Source organism: Dermacentor silvarum, chromosome 9 (genome assembly GCF_013339745.2).
Source record: "Dermacentor silvarum isolate Dsil-2018 chromosome 9, BIME_Dsil_1.4, whole genome shotgun sequence".
NCBI classification, from domain to species: Eukaryota; Metazoa; Arthropoda; class Arachnida; order Ixodida; family Ixodidae; genus Dermacentor; species Dermacentor silvarum.
In genome coordinates this window covers 86,256,960-86,280,569 of record NC_051162.1, presented here as the reverse complement: position 1 = coordinate 86,280,569, position 23,610 = coordinate 86,256,960, and the positions used below count along the sequence as shown (strand labels likewise).

The following is a 23,610-nucleotide window of genomic DNA, read 5'->3' as shown; positions in this document are numbered from 1 at the left end:
TATCCGGTATCTGGTCTGATCTATATCCGGACGACGGAGGAATGACGGCGGCTATGCAACGACGAAGATATGTTTGTATTGGAGATCACGGCCATTGAAAAACGAAATTAGAACATGAGCTTTTGGAATCGGTGTTAACAGGAAAGTTTGGATCCGATATGTGCCTTAGCGTGCATGGCTTCGCGGGAACATTGAAAAAAGGAAGCGCGATTCGTGGGTAGCTACAGCTAAGTTCGTTCATTCACATCTGTTTTGTTTTTCATGCCACATGTGCCAGCTGTGTGCCGTTCACGGTGTACACATGCTTCCTGATTATCACGTTTCATGATGAGATTTTGCACGCGTTGTATGTAATTTTTGTCGTGTCTCCTTGTTTATGTTCGCGCCCTTTTTGTTGCTGGTTTCAGAGTGTCATAGGCGCATGCGCGCATTGTCCTGCTGCAGCGAAAAGTTTTCCAATAAACATTCACAGTTGTTAGTAGCACTTGTCCCGTCTTTCTCGCCTTCCTTTGATCCCGTCTATTGCACTTCACTGTAGTCAAATATTCATCACCAACTGGCCCGAAAATTCTACGCTTCCAAAGGCACAGGAAACTGTACAATATAGAGATAGGGGTTTTATTGGAGAGATAACATCAAGAAGAGATATGTGAAATGCTAGAGACTGCAATAGATGTTATAATACATGATTAGCCCTAGGAGGCTATAGGTGACAATTTGTAACCACCCCTTTTCGAAGCGGATACAAAAAAAAAGTTAACATCATTCTATAACCAAAATTTGTTTGTGGCGCCCTACGAAAACTGTGTTCGAATAGCTGCCACTGCAGAAACACGGCCCGCACAACGCTGGTAATTAGCATATCTGTGTAATGAACAGTCTACAGAGCTACAAGTATGTCAGCGTCTACAAAACCGCCAACCTCTCTGCAAGTGGCAGTTCGGCAACACAGGGTGATGGTGTGCCAAAAACAAAAAACAAAAAGAAATAGTAGACCAGCGTATGAGGCCACGTGTTCATCGAAGCGTGTCAGCTGCAACGTCGACGGATACAACGTCCACCCCTTCGAGCAGATTTCATTGCTCGTGCAATACCCCGTGTGTATGTAGCGAGGAGTACGCAAACTCACGCGAATGCGAAGGGTCATAATAAAAATCGAGATAGAGCAACGAGAGTCGTGTTATTAATTAATTAGGCGCCGCACAGTGTAATTAATGGTTTGTGGGCGAAGCGGCTTCACCTCCCCTCCCCATGTGCATAACAAGCCGATGTGAATGTGGCCCTGAAGATAACGCCTGCCTCATTGACGGCAGCGCGATCGAGTGGAACGCGTGCACTCACGATTATCGAGCACCTTGGAGGGTCGCGCGGCTTGCGTGGGTCGTGAGATACGTGTACAACATATGCTGCGGGCAGGATAAGCTCGGCCGAATTCCTACGCGGCTCCGCGGGCGCAGATCTCTCGTTTTTATTACTTTCATCAATATTGTTTTTTGTTGTTGTTGTTATTCCTGAACGTTTCCTCTTCCGGCAACGCCCATCTGAACTTTCTGTCTGGTAGGCGGAGCAACCGAGCTAGTGTTCAGTTTTTTTATGTGATTTTTTAAGCAGTGTCCGCATTTTGATCGAGTTCTTCGCTGATTCCAATCATGGACAAAGTCGAAGACAAAGCGGTCACGCGCACTCTAGACTTGATAATTTTATGGAGTGAAGAATACACGCTAACAGAAATACAGAAAAAGGACGAATACTTTGACGGACGGACAGAGGGGATTGATTGATTGATTGCTTGATTGATTGATATGTGGATGCGTAAATGGGTGGATATATGGCTGGAATGTTTGAATGATGGATACGAATGTATATGGGGAGACAGTTAACAGAAAAAGAGAATGTAATCCTCTGCGACAACAGAATATTACCGGCAGTAGTCGGTAGCACTTGCACCGCCTATCTGCTTATCGTCCGCAAATAAGACCATTCGAATAATAAAAAAGGCTGCGTGTTATCTGATAACGATAAGGGTGGTTCAAATGAAAGCACAAATTGAAGGAAAGAATTATCGGAGTAGAAGATGTGGATAATTAATCAGTTTTCATCGACCAGTGGAATGAGAAATCGCTTAAAACACAGAAGCTGCACCACTTCTCCACTCACTGATAGGCGCAACGCGAGTAAATAACACATCAAGCTTTTGTGTCCTCTAAACATGGTCACTCGATTTTTCGAGATGGCTTCATGAACGAAAGCGCCTTGGACCGAAAGAAACTCGTAGCGATGGAAGCGTCCAGGCTGGAATCCAATGGCAATATTGACTTGAGTGGTCTTGCAAAAGCGATCGAGGACATACTACATTGTAGATGTGCAACAGCCGCTTGCGCAGACGCTATGGTTTCCTTCGCGTCCGCTAAACTATATGCCACGGTGCATACGCTCCTTTTATGCCCCGCAAAATGGTCGCATTTACCGTAAACGTAGAACTCAGCACGCTATCACTAACCTCTCTAACTGTCTAATGAACCAATGAGATCCCTATCCCGATCGCCGGGACCCCCTAGAAGCACCTTGTATAGCCAAGACGAGAAAGAGCAGTTGAAGCGCGTGGTTATCCTGGCATGAACACAAATCAAACGCACCAGCGGTAAGCCTTGAAGAGTCAAGCGGACCGAAGAGGGGGGGGGGGGGGGGGGGGTTGCGACGAAGGGAAAGGTTTTTATGTTTTTACCGGAAAATTGACGGCAGGGAAGAAGGCGTCGTTGACTGCGAGCGCCCACTTGGTTCATGAAAGAAAACGAAAGCGTACAGACCGAACCAATCGATATCAACGTCGAAGAAGGCACCATGGACGTCAGAATAAGCTTCGCGTTTCACTAAACGGCGAACGGAGATTAGTCCCAGTAAAATGAGAATAAGTCACAGTAGGTTAGACAGCAGGTTACATTAGACGATAACTACGAAAGACTATAGGTGGATTGGAAACCAAAGCGGAAGTGCGGGTAACGGAGCAGAATACTGCGTTTTATGCGCAGCCATGCGTCGTCCGTTATGTTCGACCTTAAATAGAGGGAAAAACTGACGTTAGATACTAGCTAGACAACTGAGCACCACTGCAATGTGCTTTCAGCCAGGATGGGTTTAAATAATTGTACACACGAATGGGTGTGACAGTAATGTTGCTAATTTCCTCGTCTGAGAACGCGCACTCAGCACAACTGTATTACATTTTACGAAAGCTTCGTTTCACGTACTTTTGAAGATGTGCGTTGGATCATCATTTATTCTTTTTCTTTTTTTTAGTCGTGACCAGACCAGCACTTGAACAATAAAATTAGCCGAAAAATGAACGAGGTGGGCACGAATATGCCCTATGCATATCAGCCCAAACAAATTTTGCACATTTTGTGGCACTTTACATTCAAGCTGAAAATTGTTTTATTTTTAAATTGAAGCTTTCTTTGCTATTTCACAACCACTTTCTTAACCCTTTCATAAAAGTTTGGCTTCGAATAGATCCAACATGTGCATTAGACCCGCATAATTGTTTTTTTTTTCCTTGATAAATGCCGCGCTAGAGTGGGCAGTGGCATTAATTAAGAAATGATATAGCTGGGCCAAAATAAACAACTTGTATTTTAGGAACATAAACGAACAAGGACTGGCCGCGGTGATTTACACTGCGTCCTGCGAGGAGAGAGAGAGAGAGAAATAACATTTATTAGCCCCGAACTATTATTAGCAGGAACTAAAGCCCAAGTCCGGGCCTCCTGGTAGGCTCATGCCTCTTGGCCCAGCAAGTTCTTGACGTGCTGCACCAGAAGCGGCCACCATAGTTTTTCCAACGAGAACGTAGCCCCGACGGTACCTCGTCCTGGGGCAATCTCGGGTTCAAGCCGTGGTCAGGCCACGTGACTCGTGCCACGTGGTTGCAAGAAGCGAAGAGGGAGAAGATCATTTTTTGATGAAACATAGCGAGGTCGGCCTGAGGTAATTGTCCTCTATAGTCTGCAACTCTGCACATAATGAACGGGACGACGAGAAAAAGGGGACTATGGGGAGTGATTATTTGGATAGGCAGTTGGATGCAATTATATACGCGTTCCTGTCCGATGAGCCCATTCACAGCATTGAATCTAGTCCTGCGCTCACTAAAAAAACCTGAGAGAGCCTCGATGGCTCGTTTGGCTTCATACCGTCAGACCAAGGAGCCAGTGACACTTTTTAAGTCAACGGTCTACTACTAACTGGCGCAAACAAAGAGGTCAATGCCTACCGTTCCCTGTCATATTCAGGACTACAAACCACTATGTTCTCCCCGTTATAGGCTCGATCCCCGTAGGGCATTTCGAATACCATGTGGCATTTAACGTAGTTATGTCAGCCTCCTGCGCAATCTTAAACTATAGGTATTGCGTTTACGCGACAATATTTGCATCACATCCCACGCACGGACTCGCCAGTCTGTGATACGTTCAAGGAGCAGAGGCACTTTCAGATGATGTCATGTCCCCCAAGGGAGTGGCAGCTGCTACAAGAAATTGCTTCACCGTACATTAGTTAAAAAGAACGAGGCACTGGTACCAAATAGCGGTAGTAACGCAGGATGGCCTAAATTAGTGTGCGACGCCTCGAGTGCTCTATATATGTAACAATGGGCACAGTACACATTGTAGTAGTGAGAACATAACGCGGGATTTTATAGCGCCTTTTACATATATAGTATGCCAGCTCGCCGATATACAATGGATCGAACATAACGATAGAACACGCTGCTGAATCGAGGGGGTTCGACTAATGGCGCAATGATACTGAGCGAGTAATGTCCACCCATGGAGGTCACGGAGTCGTTGGCGGGGGAATTCTCGCGAACGGAGGCGCATTCGAGCGACCGTGTTCGCCCTTGGCAATGGCGTTCTTTAGCAAACGGTGATCCCAAGAGTAGGAAGCAAGTCCATCTTGCGCCAGAGTTATCCTGCTATCAGGTGGAGCTCGCATCTAAATCTTTACTAGCATCACAACACTCGCGCCATCTCTCATCACAGCTAGAAAATACTGACCCCTACTCCCCAACATCGCATGTCACACGGGAAAGCTGAACGCCAGGTGTGAGAGCCATGCGGCGAAAACAACATCACGGGACGTGACTCAATTGGGAGAAAACGAAAGTCCAGGGAGGCGAGAGAGTCGAGCGTGTTCACCTGTGAAGTAGCCCCGATGCGATGATCTCAGTTCATGGATAAGGTATTGGCTGTTCAAACCAACCCAGTAGACACTGGTAATAGCTTTTCTTTTCCTCAGATTTTGCCAGGTGTTGTAAAAAAAATCGCACGTTATACCTTTAGTCCCGTTTCGAAAGTCGATTATGCTAATAAGCACTGTCATAGTGTGTTAGTCCTGAAGGAGCGCACCCTTACAACCTCAGGTACAACTCTATTGGCGCTGAGCCGTGCTCCCTCAAGGGCTGCAGAAGATAGCGTCCACCTTTCCCTTTCCTCACGAACCACTTACTACAACTCTACCCGCTGTTCAGAGAAAGCACTAACACCAAGCCTGGCGAAACGTAAGCGATGCGCTCCTTCCGCAACGCGGTAACTGACGCCAGGAGGCGCAGCAAGCAGCAGTTGCCCGCAGCGCACCCTAAGAGACGCTGAGTCATCACAATTGAATTTATTCTAGGGTGCTCCGAGCTTGGTTCAGGGCATCCTGATTCGCTCCTTCCTTTTGCCGAATCCTCTCGAAGTGCCCCGCTCATTCCTCTAAACGGGTTGCCATCCGATCTTTCCCACGTAACAATATGATGTAGTCTTCAGCAATCTCTTCTGTACTCAAGATGTTTTCTTTTCGACGAAATAATTAACGCCCCCACAGTTCTTTTTTTCTACTTTTAGGAAACAAATCATGCGCTTCCGTAATAAAGTAAATAGTAAAAGCCCCAGAATAGTTACGCACGACTGGACAGTCCACCATGGCTGTTGCACGTGCTACACCTAGGCCAGCCCGTGTGCTTTCGATTAAGAGATAACATTCGGGTACAAGAGCCTCGGAGAAGGGGCTATAACCGCGCTATCGACGAAAGGCGTTTCATTGGCCCCTTAAATAACCCCTCCCATCTCACGTCGCGCGGGACCACCTAGGGGACACTAAAACCCGCGAGAAAATGGTGCAGTTTAGGCGCGCAGTTACCAGGAAATGAGCGCGCGCCACGGAAACCACCGGGCACGCGGCGTGGGCGTTGAAAAGCCCAGCGGGGCGCTACACGACGAGCGCCAAGAGGCGTTCGTCGACTACGCGCAGCAGCCTCCGGAAATTGACGACAGGAGGCGCGGTCGACAGCAAGAGCCGACTAAGCCTGGCAAGTGCCGCCCGCAGCGCGCACGAGCGGGCAACGGAGGATTTACGAGTACATTTCACCCCCACTCCCTTCCTCTACACGCGTACACGCACACTTGCCAGACAAGAGTGTTGCGCGGGGCTATCAAAGGGTCGCGCCGAATCCAGATCAGATGCAAAGAGAACTGATTTGGCGGCCTCTGATACGCGATTGGGACGCAGGAAAGCTGCAAGGGGAGGGGCTGATGGGGCGAGGGGGGATGTTAGGGCTGCTGCTTTGCATCGAGAGCGGCGTTGCCTCACCCTTTGAAAGTGGCTCTCTTCTTCAATGTGCGCAGAGAGGCGCCGGTATGCTGCGGCGTTGCAGTGCAAGTCATTTTACGCACCCTGTCGAGGAAAGCTATTTGGTGTCGCGGAAATGAGGTTTTCCCCTTTATTCGTCTTTCTTTTTACGTTAAGATGCCCGGCGATACGGGTCATTTGATTTTATAGCACGCGCGCTATAGCGGGCGTTCTCTTTTCGAGGACAGCTGCTTGTAGTCGAGGCTGCCTAAAGAAAGCCAGAAAGTATAAATAAGGTATATGTACTACGTCTTCTGATTCGAAAAGGGCGTTCCCGCGAACGTTCCAGGACCTCATCGGAGATCGTTATGCTCTGTCGAAATGGTGCAATCAAGTACGGCGTGCGTATCGCGGACATTTGCGAGCCTGGGAAACTCCCAGAATCACTTCGCCCCACTGCGGCTGTTAAAAATGCGACTACAAATCTTACTACCCCAGGTGTACCTTTTTAGGATTCCACATGTTAGCTCCTTCCAGGATTTCCGCATTTCCTGCGTGCCTCTCTGCCTCTACACTTCTCTGCAGCTGCCTTCATGTTCTCTTAATCTTGCAATGCGCTGAGTACATCTATAACAACCATGAACGCAAACACTAGAAAAGAACGACGGCACACTACGTCATCTTTGTCCTTACAGGATGAACGCGCCACACCAAACAGCTTAATTTCTCACTATACCCATTTTGTTCGGCCGTCATCGAATAATCATTATACACTACAGAGTTACTAAAGAAAAGTACTTGGTTAATGGGACACTATAGAGCAACATTAAATATGTTTACATTAGTCAAGTACATTTTTAAGGCTGTGCTTTCCGCTTATTTGGTGGGAAACGGCAAATATTAGCGGAGAAAACACGGGCAAGTTTCCTTCCTAGAATTTCCCACCCTTACTACAAAGCAGCCAGAAAGTCGGTGTGACGTCATGGATCTCAAAGCGTTTTGCATGTGTATAGCGGCACCTTTAGTGTGGAGGTTAACAATGCTTTGCCGGTTTGTTACCCTATACACGCAGGCAGGGCAAAAAAAAAAGATTACATAGAGTTTTACGTGCCAAAACCACGATCTGATTATGAGGCACCCCGTAGTGGGGGAGGGGACTCCAGAAATGTTCGACCACCTGCGGTTCTTTAAAGTGCACCTAAATCCAAGTACACGGGTGTTTTCGCATTTCGCCCCCATCAAAATGTGGCCGCCGTGGCCGGGATTCGATCCCGCGACCGCGTGCTTAGCAGCCCAACACCATAGCCACTAAGCAACCACGGCGGGTGTAGGGAGAGCAACGGGGGAGTAACTGAGAGAGACAGACAAAGCCATATGAATCACGACTACTAGAAATGGCGCAGCGCGTCTGCAACCGGCCAGTCAAGTCTGTTGCCGTTCAGGTATTGTAGAAAAGATCGAGTGGCTTTCTGGTTGATGAGCGATAAATCCAGGCTCCCATGGATCCTGTGGAAGTGTACGGTTCCCGATCTAACGAAGAAATTTCCATTCCCCGGCAGGTGCCTATAGTGTTCAACGTTGTCATCAACCCGAATTAACGAAACGAATGGCCACCAAACCCGATTTAACGAAGTGTTTCCCGAAATAAATGAGTTAAAAAAACGGCGATTTCTTTCTAATTTTGACACAGACGGGTTTTTCTTCGAGCGTGCGCTCTAAAGATGTCATGTTAAAACATCTAGGCTACCTAGTCATGATCTTTGCGCCCACGCCTTTGCATATCGGCAGCCTGTCATAGCTTCACGTGACCGTCTGCCTGGCCTGCATCGCACATCGCACAACCAATTCGGGCCGCCCTCGTGGACAATTCACACGCGCACGCGTGGGTTAGCAGCAAATACAATGACGCGGTAGCTTTTGGGTGTTGCTACGTTGCAATTTTAGATTTCGAAGGACCGAAAGAATCCCTTTCTCGATGTTACGAACTTCCCGATTTAACGAAATAAATCGAGCGTGGTCATCACTTCGTTAAATCGAGTTTCAACTGTACTGCAATAGCAGTGAAAGTTGGGCGAGATGGTACAACTATATTTTGTAGCAAGAACGCTAAAAGAAACGATACAAATACGGAGAAATTCTCTGGGCACAAAATCAACGCTTTTCCCGTCAGATTCCCGCCGTCTGAGCAATAAACTCGGTTGTTAGTGTGCGCTCTGTCCTGTCCGCTTCTTCCTGCCTTCTACGTTTTGCGGGCTAAAAAAAGATTTTTCTTCGTCTGAAGTATTTTCCCGTGACCTTCTCCGTGTTCCTGTCGTTTCTTGTCCCGCTCTTGCTACAAAACGCCAGAAAATTACTGGCATGATATTTTCTACTTTCAACTTTCAAATTTGTTTCACGTTTTCACTCCTTTTTCTTTAGAGCGAAAAATAAAGAAAATGCAAGGACAAGGCACAAAAAGCTGCACAAGAGCATCTTGATAAGATTCTTGCATCATTTTTTTTTGCAGTAAGGTACAGTAAATACAAAAGTCGAAGAATGAATTACAGAGGTACAAAGCAGATCCCCACATCTATATATATAGAAACATACATACAACTTAAATAGATGCAGGCTGTCCCAACTATCAAGCACCACTGATTTCAATATATACAAATTTACACGTTGAATACACGTGTTCATACCCTGGGCACATAGGTTTATTCAAAGCTTTTACATGACTTGCCTGGAGTTTCTTCGATAAATACGCGACGCTCATGAGTCTGCCAAGAGTGCAAACTGTGCGTTATGGAAGAGAAATAGACCGATAGCATTCAGAAACGCTTTTTAACCCATTGATGAGTCTCCTGCAGATGATGTGCAGTCTCAACGAGTAATTACCATATCGGTAGTGTGATCGCAAAAATATCCGGCTAAGTTCGACATCCCGTACGAAAAACGTCTTCACCATCAGGACCTACAGGGTGTCCCAATTATCGTGCACCGAGATTTAGAAATGTGCAAATGCCACGTAGCTGGACAGAATCGAGGTAACGTTGTTTGCCGTCGCTTGGCGATACTCGGATTATTTCTTGCATTGCGCCTAGTTATCTAAGTAGTCTTAATTAATGAACTTCTCAAATAGTATAATGAGATGAAAAGTGTCAATGAGAAAATTGCAGAGGAACATTAAAAACTCACGATAAAGCTTTCTGTTGCCCAAGACGTGCTACATAAAAGTTTTTCCGAGAGTGAAAGAAGCCCGCGAACACACTCAAAATTGCGGCGCGACTGGCCGCTTAATTGAGGCACTTTGCGTGTATTCGGGGGCTTCTTTCGCGCTCGTAAAAACACTTATGTAGCACGTATTGAGCAACAGAAAGCTGTATCGGGAGTTTTTCATGTTCCTCTGCAATTTTTCTCAGTTGACACTTTTCCTCTCATAGTAATTGAGAAGTTGATTAATTCAGACTACTTATATAATTAGGCGGAATGCAAGAAATGATCCGAATATCTCCAAATGACGGCAAACAACATTACCTCGATTCTGTCCCGCTACGTGGCATTTGCACATTTTTAAATCTTGTAGCACGATAGTTGGGACACCCTGTAGAGCCTGATGGTGATGACGTTAATCGTACGGGATGTCAAAGTTAGCCGGATATTTCTGCGGTCACACTACCGATATGTTAATTACTCGTCGAGACAAAAAGGCACATCGTCCTGCAGGAGACTCGCCAAGTGGTTAAAAAGCGTTTCTGAATGCTGTCGTCTATTTTTCTCCCATAACGCACAGTTTGCACTCATGGCAGACGCACTAGCGTCGCGTATTTATCTAAGAAACTCTAGGCCGGTCACGTAAAAGCTTTGAATACACGTATGTGCCTAGGGTATTTACACGTTTATTCTACACCTGCTTGATGTCAGTGTTCAAGTGGAAGCGCAATCTGGACATGTCATGAAATATCCTGTCGAGGTCCTTGTGTATGAAAAAGTCTTTCGCATCCACCATGTTTTCAGTGCCTGGAAGAAGAAAAAAATACGTAGGACAGTACATTAATTGCACCGTCAAAAAACCAATGACACGACATTACTCGGCTTGCCTTGTGTTGCGTTAAATGAGCATCTAACCCCCCCACCAAGTCCTATAGAAAAAAAAAGTCTGGCACGTGTCAGAGGGCACTAAATAATGTAGTATAATCAACTTGCTTCTACGAACCAGTTTCGGTTTTAGCAACTAAGTCCATGGCCATGGCAATGCGTTGCTAAGCTAGAAGTCACGTGTCCGATTCCGGCCGCGGTGGCCGCATTTCCATGGAGGCGAAATGCAAAAAAAAGAAAACACGCTCACGTACTTCGATTTAGGTGCACGTTAAACAACCCAAGTTGGTCGCAAATAATCCGAAACACCGGCTTATAACTCCGTCCGAGGAGCTCAAGCTCAACGCTACACCATGCTATCGCTATTAACTATAGTTATACGTACGGCATACCTCATAATCAGATCGATGTTTTGGCACGTAACACTCAAGAATTCAATTCATTTTAGAAATACATGGGTCATGACGTCATCATACACCGGCTCGCTCCGTTCCTTCGATCGACGACGATAACGACGAAGGCCTGACAGCCCCTTCGTGAATTTTCGATGTTCGGCGTGCCAAACTTCTCTGCAAGAACGCACGTGCGATAAGGACGAGGAACCCATAGCAACACATATCATCGGACACATCACTGTAGCCTGCATGCTTAACTTTTGTCTGGCAAAGTAACGAACTCAAACATGAAAGGTTCTACCCCCCCCCCCCCCCCCGACAGCAGTTTCTAACTTTTTCTTTTACTTTGTTTTCACCGAAGCGCGGTAGGACGCCAAGAGTAAATTCGGTATTCCACTCACTAGGTGCTCGCAAATGCAATAATCGCTGCTGCCGCGATCAGTGCACGTGAAACGGCAATGTGAAGTTCGCATGTGCGGGAATCGTAGCGGCGAAAACCCGCAGGGTGAAGTGGCGCCATTTGAAACAGGCTACAGCGATATGGACAGACGACGGAGGTGCTTGTCGGGAATGAGGAGAGATAGCCGTGTACAACATGCTGGTTCTGCTCTGTTGATCGATGAAGGAAAAAAAGAGCGGAGAAGGAAATGCAGGGAGGTTGATCGATGAAGAGTTGCTGACAAGGTATTGTACAGAATGCGTTCATAAAGTTTATAATTCAAGAACATGCCTCTCCAAGTAGATGCAGTTTATTTATCTACATGGAACTGTTTCACCGGCAGGCTTTTCACCCATCTCAAAAAATATAAGATTACAGTTACTTGCAGGCTTTTGTATGTTAGAGGATAACGAAGTTGACTGAGAACACAAGATATCTAACGATTTCACCGTGAGTTATCTACGGGAAGACGCCGACATCGGCAGTCGTGTCCCACGGCATAAACGTGTACGGAGGAATCTATCAGCGCCGCATTTTTTTCTTTGTAGCGCGAACGCGTCCATCCGATCAGCTACGAGTAGTAGCCAGCATGAAAACACCGCTTACTTGAAGTTGGCGGCATTATGAGCGAAGGGCAGGAAAGCTCGCATCACACCACCGCTGCAAGTTTGCAACTCTATATAATACAGGGTGTCCCAACTATCATGCACCAAGATTTTTTTTAATGTAATTGCGCTGCTCGAACAAAACCTAGTGCATATATTGTTTCCAGTACAGTGTAGTAGCCGTCAGTGATTTTTTTTCGTTGCTGAGATTTAATTAGGTAATTGTAATTAATTATCTAATTCGAAAAGTACTGTCGTAATTATCAAAGTGTCAATGAGAAAACTGTAGAGCCACATGAAAAACTCGAGATACAGCTTTCTGCTGCTCAATACGTAATACGTAACTGTTTTTCGGAGCGTGAAAGAAGCCCACGAATACACGCAAAATTGCAGCGTACCTGGCCGCTCAAGGCAGTTTGCGTGCATTCGCGGGCTTCTTTCAAGCTCCGAAAAACACTTTATGTAGCACGTATTGAGCAGCAGAAAGTTGTATCTCGAGTGTTTCATGTGGCTCTACAATTTTCTCATTGACACTTTGATAATTACGACAGTACTTATCGAGCTAGACAATTACAATTACCTAATTAAATCTCAGTAACGAAAAAATCACTGGCGGCTACTTGTACTGGAAACAATATGCACTAGGTTTTCTTCGTGTAACGCAATTGCTTGTCTTTTAAATCTTGGTGTATGATAGTTGGGACACCCTGTATATATCACTGCCATCACGGTACATGTCCATATATCCGTATGTCACGGCCGTGTCCCAATGGTTCAACACGGCCGCCGCGCAAACGAGCCTGTATAGTTGTGACGACAGACGCAAACTGTGAGCTAAGTCAGGGAAGACAAGGTGCCGCATAATTAAAAATATATATAAATTTCGGGGTTGTGTGCGGCCAAAACCACGATTTGATTATGAAAGATGGACAATACGTATGGCGGAATTGTCACGTACCGGCGCCTGCTAATGTGGGTCTACTCGAAAGGAGACACCAACAAAACGTGAGACCCGAGAAAAGAGGCAAACCAAGCTTTTCTCTAAAACTGGTGGCACCATACAGTACGGATTCCCACGAAAATGATGAATGAGAACAGACGCGCGCTTTTATCGCGACCGACGTATCCAGCTTAGGCTTACGTATACGTGCCCGAGCAGAGCAGCGCATGCGCTCAAACTTATAGCACGACGGCGCTAATTCAGGTTGGAAGCAGCTGGGCACGCGCACTTCAATATAGGGGCTAAATTTTCCCGCGATAAATCGCAGCCCCCATGTCGTACTGAAATCTGCTTCCTCGGCTCGATTGCCTACAGTTACGTGGGCTACGGCGTTCTTGTTGGCCCACGAAGTTTACACGCTCCGTGGCTGCCCACATAAATAGACCCAGAAAAATAAGCCGGCACATTCTGTACCAACTGTTAGGATAGATTAAAGAGTCCATGCGTGAAAACAGATTATTCCAAGCTAATAATCAAGCTGGTATTCAGCTGGCGAAGTAAGCTTGACTTACTTGGCCAGCCGGATACCGGTGTGCCTATTCCCGACACGATCAAATTCCGTCATATTGTCGAATGCTACAACGCTCGCATTTCAAGCCGATCAAAGAGCGTATAGCTGCTCTGTCAATTGCTCAGAGTTGACAAGGGAGCGAATTTGACAACATGGCAGAATTTGACCAGAGAATAGCGCACTCGAGATTTGTGTCCCTATAATAGAACGGGAAATGAATGAAAGCGTGGCTTACGAGACTGGTTTCCAAGACTGTCAGCGCTTTGGCTTCATAGTCACGCCGGTCGGCGGTCGTCAAAAAGGGGAGTCTCACGTCACAGCCTCAGGCGTGATGCGGTCGGTACACCTGACGCTCAAACAGGACGTCGTTGCAGGCCGCAACAAACGCGCTGTCGAAGTCAGCGTAAAATCCTACCAGGAGCTCTTCGTGGTCGCGCAGGAGCGTCGCTGTGAGGAAATACTTAAAGTGCGTCAGATTCAGCAGGCCAGAGATGCACACGGCCAGGTAAGGCAGCTTATCCCAGATGTACAGGCACAGAACGCTGTGTTCCTGCGTTCCGGACTCCGGGTCTGTAGTCACGATGCTCGCGTACCGTCCGCTCTCGCTGGACATGTACACGGCGGCCGTGTCGGAGCTGCGGGTGCTCATCAGTCCCGCCATGCGCTTATGAATAGTGAAGTCTTGGGTGACCACCGCGATAGACTCGAGACGATAGAGGAACCACGAGCGGAGCCTGTTCTGCGGTATGAGCCAGCAGTATAGCGAGGCCAGATGTTGAAGTCGCTGTTTCCGCGAATCGCTGGCTTCCAGAGCGCTGCGTATGTCGCCAATCACGGCCTGGTGCTCCGTTTCCCATCTTAGTCGCAAAGACGGAATCAAGTTGGCGTTCTCTAGGCGGCGTAGTTCTTCCGCAGACAGCTGGTTGAGGTGGTAGCACAGTCTCTTCAAGTCCTTGTCGGTCATGACTGGAAGCTAGAGCGGCTTCTGGAAAATTCCCTGAATATGGCGGTCAGACTGTGGCTCCGCCACTATAACACGACGTTCATCAGCGACGTGCCGTTTTCGCTCAGGGCATGGTAGGTGCGGCGTATTATGTATTGATGCGCGACGCAAACAGTAAGCGTGATTACCGTAGTCTCGGGTGATATGAAGGTTAAAGCGGGGCTGCGCGAGACTCGGCGAGGCTATCAGTTTTTCTGTTCCTCCTTTGCTGTTTCTTGACGCATGTATGCCTCCACTCCCGATCATATGCACTCGCTTCCTTTATACATTTGCTGTTCTTCTCTTTTTGCCAGTACATTCATTTTATTATTGCCTTGGTGTGATAACTGCCTTTTTTCTTCCGAGCGCTGAGCAGCGGTTTGCATCTTGGTTATTTATGCGTGCGCCAGTCACTGAATCATGACGGTGCCTTTTTTTTTCAACTCTGGCAGCTTGCCCGAAAAATTACTTAATTGAAACAATAAACGGCCATTCTCTTAACATCGGTATACAAGCCCTGCATGGCATTTCGATACCGCCACGTCCCTTCCGACAAGAGTTATGAAAATATACATATATAAACGTGCGCGGTCCATAAAAATGCGACATATATTTTGTAGTAATTAGGCTGGTCCCGGCGCTATAATTACAGAGAAAAGAGAGCACGACGTACGATTGTTTGTGCACATGTATGTTACAATGCACGTATCCCGTACGTCATGCTCTCTTTCCTCTGGGATTTTACATGCCCACCATCTGATTATGAGGCACGCCATAGCAGGGGATTTATTATGACCATAGAGTTCCCTATAATTACCGGGTGCACGAGGTATTTAAGAACACTATTCCTTATCACCACAGACACCAGCAGGCTCATCATATCTATATCTAGGCGTGCGGCTTCTTGTTGGTTGACCCCTTATCATTCACACTGCACAGTTTCTTCAAAGATAGAAGCGTACAGGTTGACTCAGAAAATGAAACGTCATGCAGTCCTCGTCACCCTGGCGGCACACCACAGCGACTTCGACAATGCTACCTTTCTGAACGTAGCGAAGTCTTTCGTTTACAAGGTGCGGACAGAACTGATGTGTTATGGCGGTGATGTGGCATCCGCGGCGAAAAGGAAAAAGCAGTCAGCGGTCAGACGTCGTCAGAACCCTTCATTTTCTCCGGCGGCTGCAAGTCATCGTGAGTGACGACCCAGGGAAGTCAATGCGCGCCATTGAAAAGGAATTCCATGTCGCAGAGTCGACTGTCAGGCTCGCTGTGCACGAGGACTTGAGCATGAGGAGGGGGAAATTCAGGTCCGATAAAACTCGGGAGAATCGTCTGCTCCGGTCCAAGCACTTGCTAAGCAAGCTGAAGAGACCTGAGAAGCCTGGGATGCTTTTTTTTTTTTCAGATGAAAATAACTTTGACCAAGACCAAAAAGTTAACCGCCGTAACGACAGGTGGCTTTGCGCAAGCGCTGATGAGGTGCCTACAGTGATACACGCTAAATTTCCGTCGTCTGTGATGGTGTTAGCCGTCGTCAACAGCGAGGGTGACGTCATGCCACCACACTTTTTTTTTTTGCAGAAGGGCTCCGCGTTAATGCTGCCGCGTACGTGGAGGTGCTTGCCACCGTTGTAAGGCCCTGGATAGAGACCATTTCGATAGGAAGACCTTGTCTTTCATCAAGGGTCGGCTCCCTCCCACACCGCCTGCGTCACCGAGGAGTGGGTGGTTGGCAACTTCTACGACCACGTCACTCCCAACTTGTGGCCTCCTAGTTATCCACATTTAAATCCGCTCGACTACTATGTCTGGGGCGTCGTTGAGAGAGAGGCCAACAAACAGCCAGATAATACAAAAAGACTCGCTGAAGGCCGCCATTGCTGACTCAATGGCCAACATCTCTAAGGACTACCTGATCCGTGTATGCAGCCATTTCCGAAGCCGAATTGAATCGGTTATTGCTGCGGATGGCGGATGGATGGATGGATGAAAAACTTTATTAAGGTCCTTTAGGGCGCGCGCTGGCGCGCAGCCGGCCGCTCCCACGTCGGGACGGAGAGGCCGAGCCTGTCCGCCGCGTCGCGGGCCCGTTGGACAGCGCATAACTGTTCTTCGAGGTTGGGGCTGCCTAGAACCACATCCCAACGTGAAGAAGTGTTGCTTTCATCGCTGCGTAACGCGGGACACCGCCATAGTATGTGAGGTAAGTTCGCTAAGTCATTGCATAGTGCAGATGCATTTGTTGTCTGAATTTCGGGGTACATCTTGTGAAGAGGTAGAGGGTTTGGGTATGGCCCCGTCTGTAGAAGCCTCGGGCTTATGGCGGATTCATCGAGTAATTGTGGTAATAAACCGTACGAGAAGTATTTCCTAAAGTTTAGTGAAAATGTCTAATTTTGCTGGAGATACTCTTCTCTGCCTGAAGCCAACAGTGTGTTACCAAATACCTCACGCACCCGGTACTAGGGGGAACTCTGGCGCTGCGATCGTTCAGTGACCATGGAAATTAAAGATAGTACATGGATTTGTCTGATCTTTGTGCGTAGGGCTTCAGTTGTTTTTGTGACTTCGTTTATTACGCTTTATCTGGGCCCAACTTGGCCTGAATTTTAAAAGCAATTTGTACTTTTTTAACGCAGAGGATGAGACTCTCCAAGTACGAATAATCGCTGCTAATTGCAGTGGTATTGCTTGTCCATGCTTCTGTGACGTAATAGTTTCGATATCGGGCTTATGCGCTATAAGTCCTGTGTTCGGACAATACTGTCGGCGGACAGTTGTAGTAATTTATTTTATTTATTTAGAGGGTTTCTGCTGGCCTTAGAATAAGGCCGTAAGCAGGAGTGGGCAATGAGACAATGTCTCTTTGTTAGAACAGAGTACATTATAGCACACTGTAATGTTACACGAAAGTGTTGAACAAATAAAAATACACAATGCATAATGTATACCGAAAGATGTGCTAACGTCAGAATAAGAATAGGATAAGAACAGATACGGTGACAAAAAAAATTGTTACAATTGTTTCAGCTGTGTTAAAGAACAAAAAGGCACTGTTGCTGCATCCACAACATCGCTCGGGAGACCATTCCACTCACGCACAGTACGCGGGAAAAAAGAATGCTTGTAGGTGTTAGTCTTGTAAGAAAATTTTTTCAATGCACACCCGCGTGGGTCATCGCGTAATTTTTTCTATGTATCCACTCGAGGCAATGCCAAGCTTATCATGATAGAGCAAATACATGTATTTTAATCATTCGCGATGCCGTCGCAGTTATAAGGATTCCAAGTTCGCTGTCTGAAGAGGAGCACTAACTGAAGCATGGCGACTGTACGAGCGAAAGATAGAACGAGCGGATTTTCTCTGTACGTTCTCAAGTTTATTAATATTTTTTTAGCGTACGGATCCCAAACCACGGAGGCATATTCCAAAACTGGACGGATATAGGTTCTTCTTAGGTATCCAAGTTTTTTCATGGCTTTCTTTTCTATAAAAGTGATGTGGTCATTCCACCGGAGGTCTGAAGTGATTATATTACACCTAGGTATTTATAATAATTTACAGCAGTAAGACAGCGACCATTAATTGAATACGGAAAAGTCAGTGGCGCCTTCTTTCTTGATATTGTCAGACAAACGGTTTTTTTCTGCATTGATGCTCATTTTCCATTATTCACACCAAATCTGCAGTTTGTCTAGAGCACTACTTAATAATTTCTGGTCATTAGGATTATTTACCTCGAGGTAAAGGATGCAATCATCTGCGAACAACTTGGTTTGTACAGGTATTTTTACGATGTTATTGATAAATAATAAAAAGAATGATGGCCCATATGGACTGACCCTTATTGAGCAATGCCCAATTTAACTGGTACCGGGCATGAACACGAGCTTGCAATCGATACATATTGGCTCCTAGACGATAAGTGTGCCTCTATCCATGACAACAATGAATTATTTTTAGACTCCGCCAGTACGGAACTCCTCGAGCTAGGACTGCACAACACGCTCGATCGAGGAGATCGCCGAAGCACAACGCATATCTCAGCTCGAAAGACTAACAGAGACCGACACGGGCCGATACATCCTCGATCGACTGGGTATCACGTACCACAAACAACACGGACACAAAGCGCAAATACCCAAGGAAATCCGAGAAACCATACACGTTGCAGCCATCCCTCGGAACGTCCACCCTGACTTCAACAAAGGTCGCAGACTAGCAAGAGCTAAAACCCTCCTCCGATCGTACGTACGGAAGGGAAACCGACGCGCGCTTTGTTGACGCCGTGGAACACCCCGATGGCAGACGCTTCACTGTGCCAGTAATAGACACCAACTCCAAAACTGCCAACGCGTGTAGCGTCGAAACCCAACATGCAGAGGAAGCCCTGGCCCTGTCGAATCCGGATTGCAATGCCGTCCTGAGCGACTCCCAGGCGGCGGTGAGAAACTTTGCCAAATGACCCATTTCTCCTAAAGCCATCAACATTCTTAAGAGAATACGCATCCCCAAGGGCCACCCGAGTCGTATCGTATGGTTCCCCGCCCACGTCAACACGGGTGACCAGGCACCCCCGAACCTCAACGAGGTAGCCCACCGCAGAGGGCGAGAGCTGACGGACCGCGCCCGGCCGGCCTCTCGGGAAGACCCCCGAAACGAACGAGACAGACTGACCAATACAACGCCATTACAAAGATGTGCCAACAAGCCAGAAGAGCATTCCCGCCACCACACAAAGACCTAAACAGGGCACAAGCAGTGGCCCTATGTCAACTGCAAACAAAAACCTTCCCGAACCCGTTTCACCTCAAACGGATATTCCCCGAAGTACACAAAGAAGACACATGCAAGATATGCAAACAGGAAACAGCTACACTCAAACACATGCTTTGGGAATGTAACGCGCAACACAAAAACGAATTAAACTCCAAGACCCTCTCGCTGAGGTGGGCCGCCGCTCTGCACAGCTCCGACCTCGGCGACCAACTCTGGGCTGTCCAGCAGGCCCGCGAGGCGGCGCTGAGACAAGATTTCGGCGTCCCGTCGTGGGAGACCTGAGCCCGGGTCGTCAAAACTGCAGGACAATTCAATAAAGTTATTACCATCCATGGTATGGGTTTTAATTTTAATAAAAGCTTTTGATGCGAGACACGATCTAATGCCTTCTCGACATCCAAGAAGATATCTATTTAACTGTGTTTATCTAAGGATAAGGCAAAATCATGTATCGTCTCAAGGAGTTGGGTAGCCGTCGACGTACCCTTACAGAAACCATGTTGTCGCTGATCAATCACGTCATTTTGCTGCAGAAAATTTCACACATGCTTAAAAATATTGTGTTCCGGCATCTTTGAACTGGCACATAGTAAAGATATTCGTCTGCATGAAGTAATTAGGGAAGGCTTTTCAGCTTTAGGGATAGGAACTTTCGCGCGCTTCCAATCTGTAGGGAGTTCTGCAGTGGATAATGATTTTTTTAAATATAAGAGACAGGTACCTCGAACGCCATTCGGCATACCTTACCAGAAATGTGTCTGGTATACAGTTAATTCCAGGTGTTTTTTTTCACGTAATTAATAAGAAGCAGTGACAAAATGCCTTCCTCGGTTATCGTTATGTCAGTAAATTGAGGGACGTCCTTAGTATTACAAAATCAGGCTGTTTGTAATCGTCAACTGTGTAGACAGAACAAAAGAACAATTGTTAAATGATGCAAGTAGTGATTCATCGGAGACTAATTCACAGTCATTTAGGATTTTATACACCTGTCGCTTCTTAGGTGACAAGTGTCGCCAGAACTTCACAGGAGACGAAAGCAGAAAGTTTTTCAAATATATATTAAAATAGTAGTCCTTCGCCTTTTTTATAGTTTCATTTAGCTGTAAACGCATTTCCGAAAGTTTCGATTCAGAAGCAGGTGATGAGTTCCGGCGCAGTTTTCTACGCACTTTCTTTAGCTTTCGCCGCATGCACATTACTTTTTTCATCATCCATGACCGAGCAGAATATGTATTCTGATAATCTTTTAGGGAACATAATTTGAAACGCACTTCATTACAAGATTCCTGAAAAAACACAAACCGTCGACAGAGCAAGCGCGTGACACGTGCAAACTATTGACATCAGAAAATGATATATCTAACAAGTAAAGAATGGCGACGTCATTATCACGTGTAAAATTTGGCACTATGCGTTCCACTTTCACTTTTTTTTTATTATGCGCAGTGGAATACTTAAAGATACCACTCGGTGGTCAGATACACCATCAAAGACGTACAAAGTAGGATTTCGACAAAGGATGCTGCCGCTCACAAGAACAAGATCCAGAATAGATTGTGTGTTGCTTTGAACACGGGTGGCTTGTTTTACTAGCTCTGTTAGATCATGGAAAAGGACAATGTCGACCAAAGGCTCAGTAGCACTAGAAAGTGCCTCTGGGAAGTCGTTGTCCCGATTAACGTGAGGAACATTAAAATCGCCAGCTAAAAGTACATTACAAGAATTTGTATTGCACGTACAAAGAAAATAATTCACTTCATCAAGAAAAGCTCTATCGGCCTCCGGAGGGCAGTAAACTGCACCCACAACCAGATTCAGTTCTTCAAGATACATTTTAATAATGACACACTCAATGCCAACTATGTCAGGCAGCCTGGTCACATTTAGGTAGCTTTTAAACAGAATAGCTACGCCACCGACATGGGAAGGTCTATCTTTCCGATAGATGCTATACCCTGGATGTGGTATTTCATCATTGGTAATCTCTGAATGTAACCAGGTTTCGGTGATTACAATGAAATGTAGTGCATGCGCAAATATGATACTTTCCAAGTCACCAAGTTTATTAATAATACTGCGGCCATTAAATTGAACACATCGAAGTAATTTGCCTGACTCTATTTCAGTTCACTGCTGCAATTTCTTAACGACATTCCCTTGAACAGGGACTCTTTCTTTGCGGTCTGAATCCCAAACGAGTAGAGTACCATCAACTCGGATTTTGTGAGAGGTTAATTTCACTTTTTTGCTTGCCCTTCGATTTTCCACCGTGCTTTCCCAAAAGTTTCTTCTTTTATGCCGTGTCATTTCTGAAAAGTCTTCCGAAATCGAGATACTTGTACCTTTAAGTTTGAAGCCGTTTTTTAGTACAGCTATTTTATCGCGGTGATCAATAGTTCCACAATTATTGGGCTAGGCTTAATTGATTGTTTGTGGCCAATCCTGTGAAACCTTTCTGCAGATGATATTTGCGTGCCTAAGATGTCAGCAAATACGCATTTGAGTACGCTTTCACTGAGTTTGTCGGAACTTTCGTTAATTTTTCCGGGATACCAAAAGCAATCAAATTATTTCGCCTACTCCTATCTTCAAGATCTACCAGTTTGCTTTCTAAGCTTCCGACCTTTTTTCCAGCTTATATGTCATTGTATTCATTTCAGTTATAGCTGAAGCGACTTCTTCTACTTTCTTTAACTTCAACTCTATACCATCCAGCCTTTTCTGAATAATTTGCTGACCTTCCGAGAGTTCCGCAAGCATTTGTTGGACGTCTGGGCCAGGATTAGGCTCGACGTCACCACACAACATAAGCAAAGAGAGAAGCAATTCGCATCCAGCAGAGCAGATTCTGCATAGGCTATGTGGGCATGTCAGCTGGATGAAAAAAGGGTCATATTTGCATTTGACGGAAGAAACATAGTCACTAACCTTTATTTATTTATCCAAACCACAGTACTTTCTCAAAAATGATCACTTTGCGAAGTCACGAAGCCATATAAAGCCAGAAGGACGAAGTTTAGGCAAATCCATGTACTACCCATCATTTCCATATTGACTAAACTGCTTGCACTCCCCTAGACACTTGCGCCGCAGTTCCCTCTGTAGAGCTGCACTCTAAAAAGCGCTGCCAAACGCTGCCCGACTATTTTGCTCGGTAACATGTGTACCCACATGTGGTAACATACCACTCATACCCACCATTTACTGAGGTTGCATTGCGAACTTGCGGTATATGCAGTGCATATCCATCCATATCAAATACGAATGAAACCGTTCTTGTTCGCGTGCGTCTGCCCCCCCCCCCCAAAAAAAAAGATGAAGATAAAGAAGCACTCGTTATGGGGCTCGAAGCAGGAGGAACGGTGTCCTTTTCTCTATTAGGAGCGAAGCTCCTTAGAGCGGCACCCGTTCCGTCCCCGTCGTCGTAGTAGTAGTGTGTAACCAGTCTGAGAAAAATGAGAAAAAAAATTCCGAAGTTGTGTCCGTAGCGCAGAATCGAACCAGGGACCCCTCGCTTCCGAGCGCGCGGCGTTAGCCCACTACGCCACGAAGCGCACATAGACACACGCACCACGATGGCAATAAATACCCAACATTAACGAAAGGCCGCGTTTCTAGTGCGTTTCTAACGCGTTTGTGCTAGCGCGTTACGGCCCGTGTAAGAAGCTGGTGTAAGACGCTGTGGCCTCTCCGCCTTACCTTCAACGCGTTTCGAACACGCTGCCCAAGGCGGTGGCAAGTCAAGTTCAAGTCGAGGAGCGTTTATGAATACGGGGGGTATACTCTCTCAGCAGTCATGTGATGGCGTCGGCAAACGCGGTGCACGTTCCGGCATGTGTAAATGGCTGCGTAAGACGCTGTGGCCGCTCCCCCTTACTAGAGAGTACTGCACGTTTCTAACGCGTTTGTGCTAGCGTCCCCTTAAGCGGGAGATCCGATGATTCCCTCCGGAGCTTCGCCCACTCATCATCATTCACCCCGTGGATATGCTGCGATTTTTTAATTTTTGGTACTCGTCGGCCACTGGTGGCGGCACCGCTCAACAATTGAGACTAGGCGTTTTTCCACGAGTTTTCGCGTTCCCTTTCATAATGGTGACGATAGTACCTTTGCTCTACCCTGTGAACTTTGTTTTCCGCCACCAGTTTGCTCCACCATGCTGTGCTCAAAATTCCTGTGTGACGGGCTTGTATTGTTGAAGTGTGGAGG

The 23,610-nt window shown here is 46.5% G+C and overlaps 1 protein-coding gene across 1 annotated transcript; it reads right to left on the bottom strand.

Moving 5' to 3' along the window:
- Positions 1-10,335: 10,335 nt before the first annotated feature.
- On the bottom strand, positions 10,336-14,700 carry LOC125940341 (uncharacterized). The gene is made up of 2 exons (XM_049656421.1): positions 13,872-14,700; positions 10,336-10,608 (listed from the first exon to the last, which is right to left on the bottom strand). Exon 1 carries the CDS (start codon positions 14,598-14,600, stop codon positions 13,959-13,961), a length of 642 nt encoding a protein of 213 aa, XP_049512378.1. The 5' UTR covers positions 14,601-14,700; the 3' UTR covers positions 10,336-10,608; positions 13,872-13,958.
- Positions 14,701-23,610: the final 8,910 nt, after the last annotated feature.

Coding starts and splice junctions, on each gene's coding strand:
- LOC125940341 (XM_049656421.1), bottom strand. CDS start 14,600: ATGACCGACAAGGACTTGAAGAGACTGTGCTACCACCTCAACCAGCTG.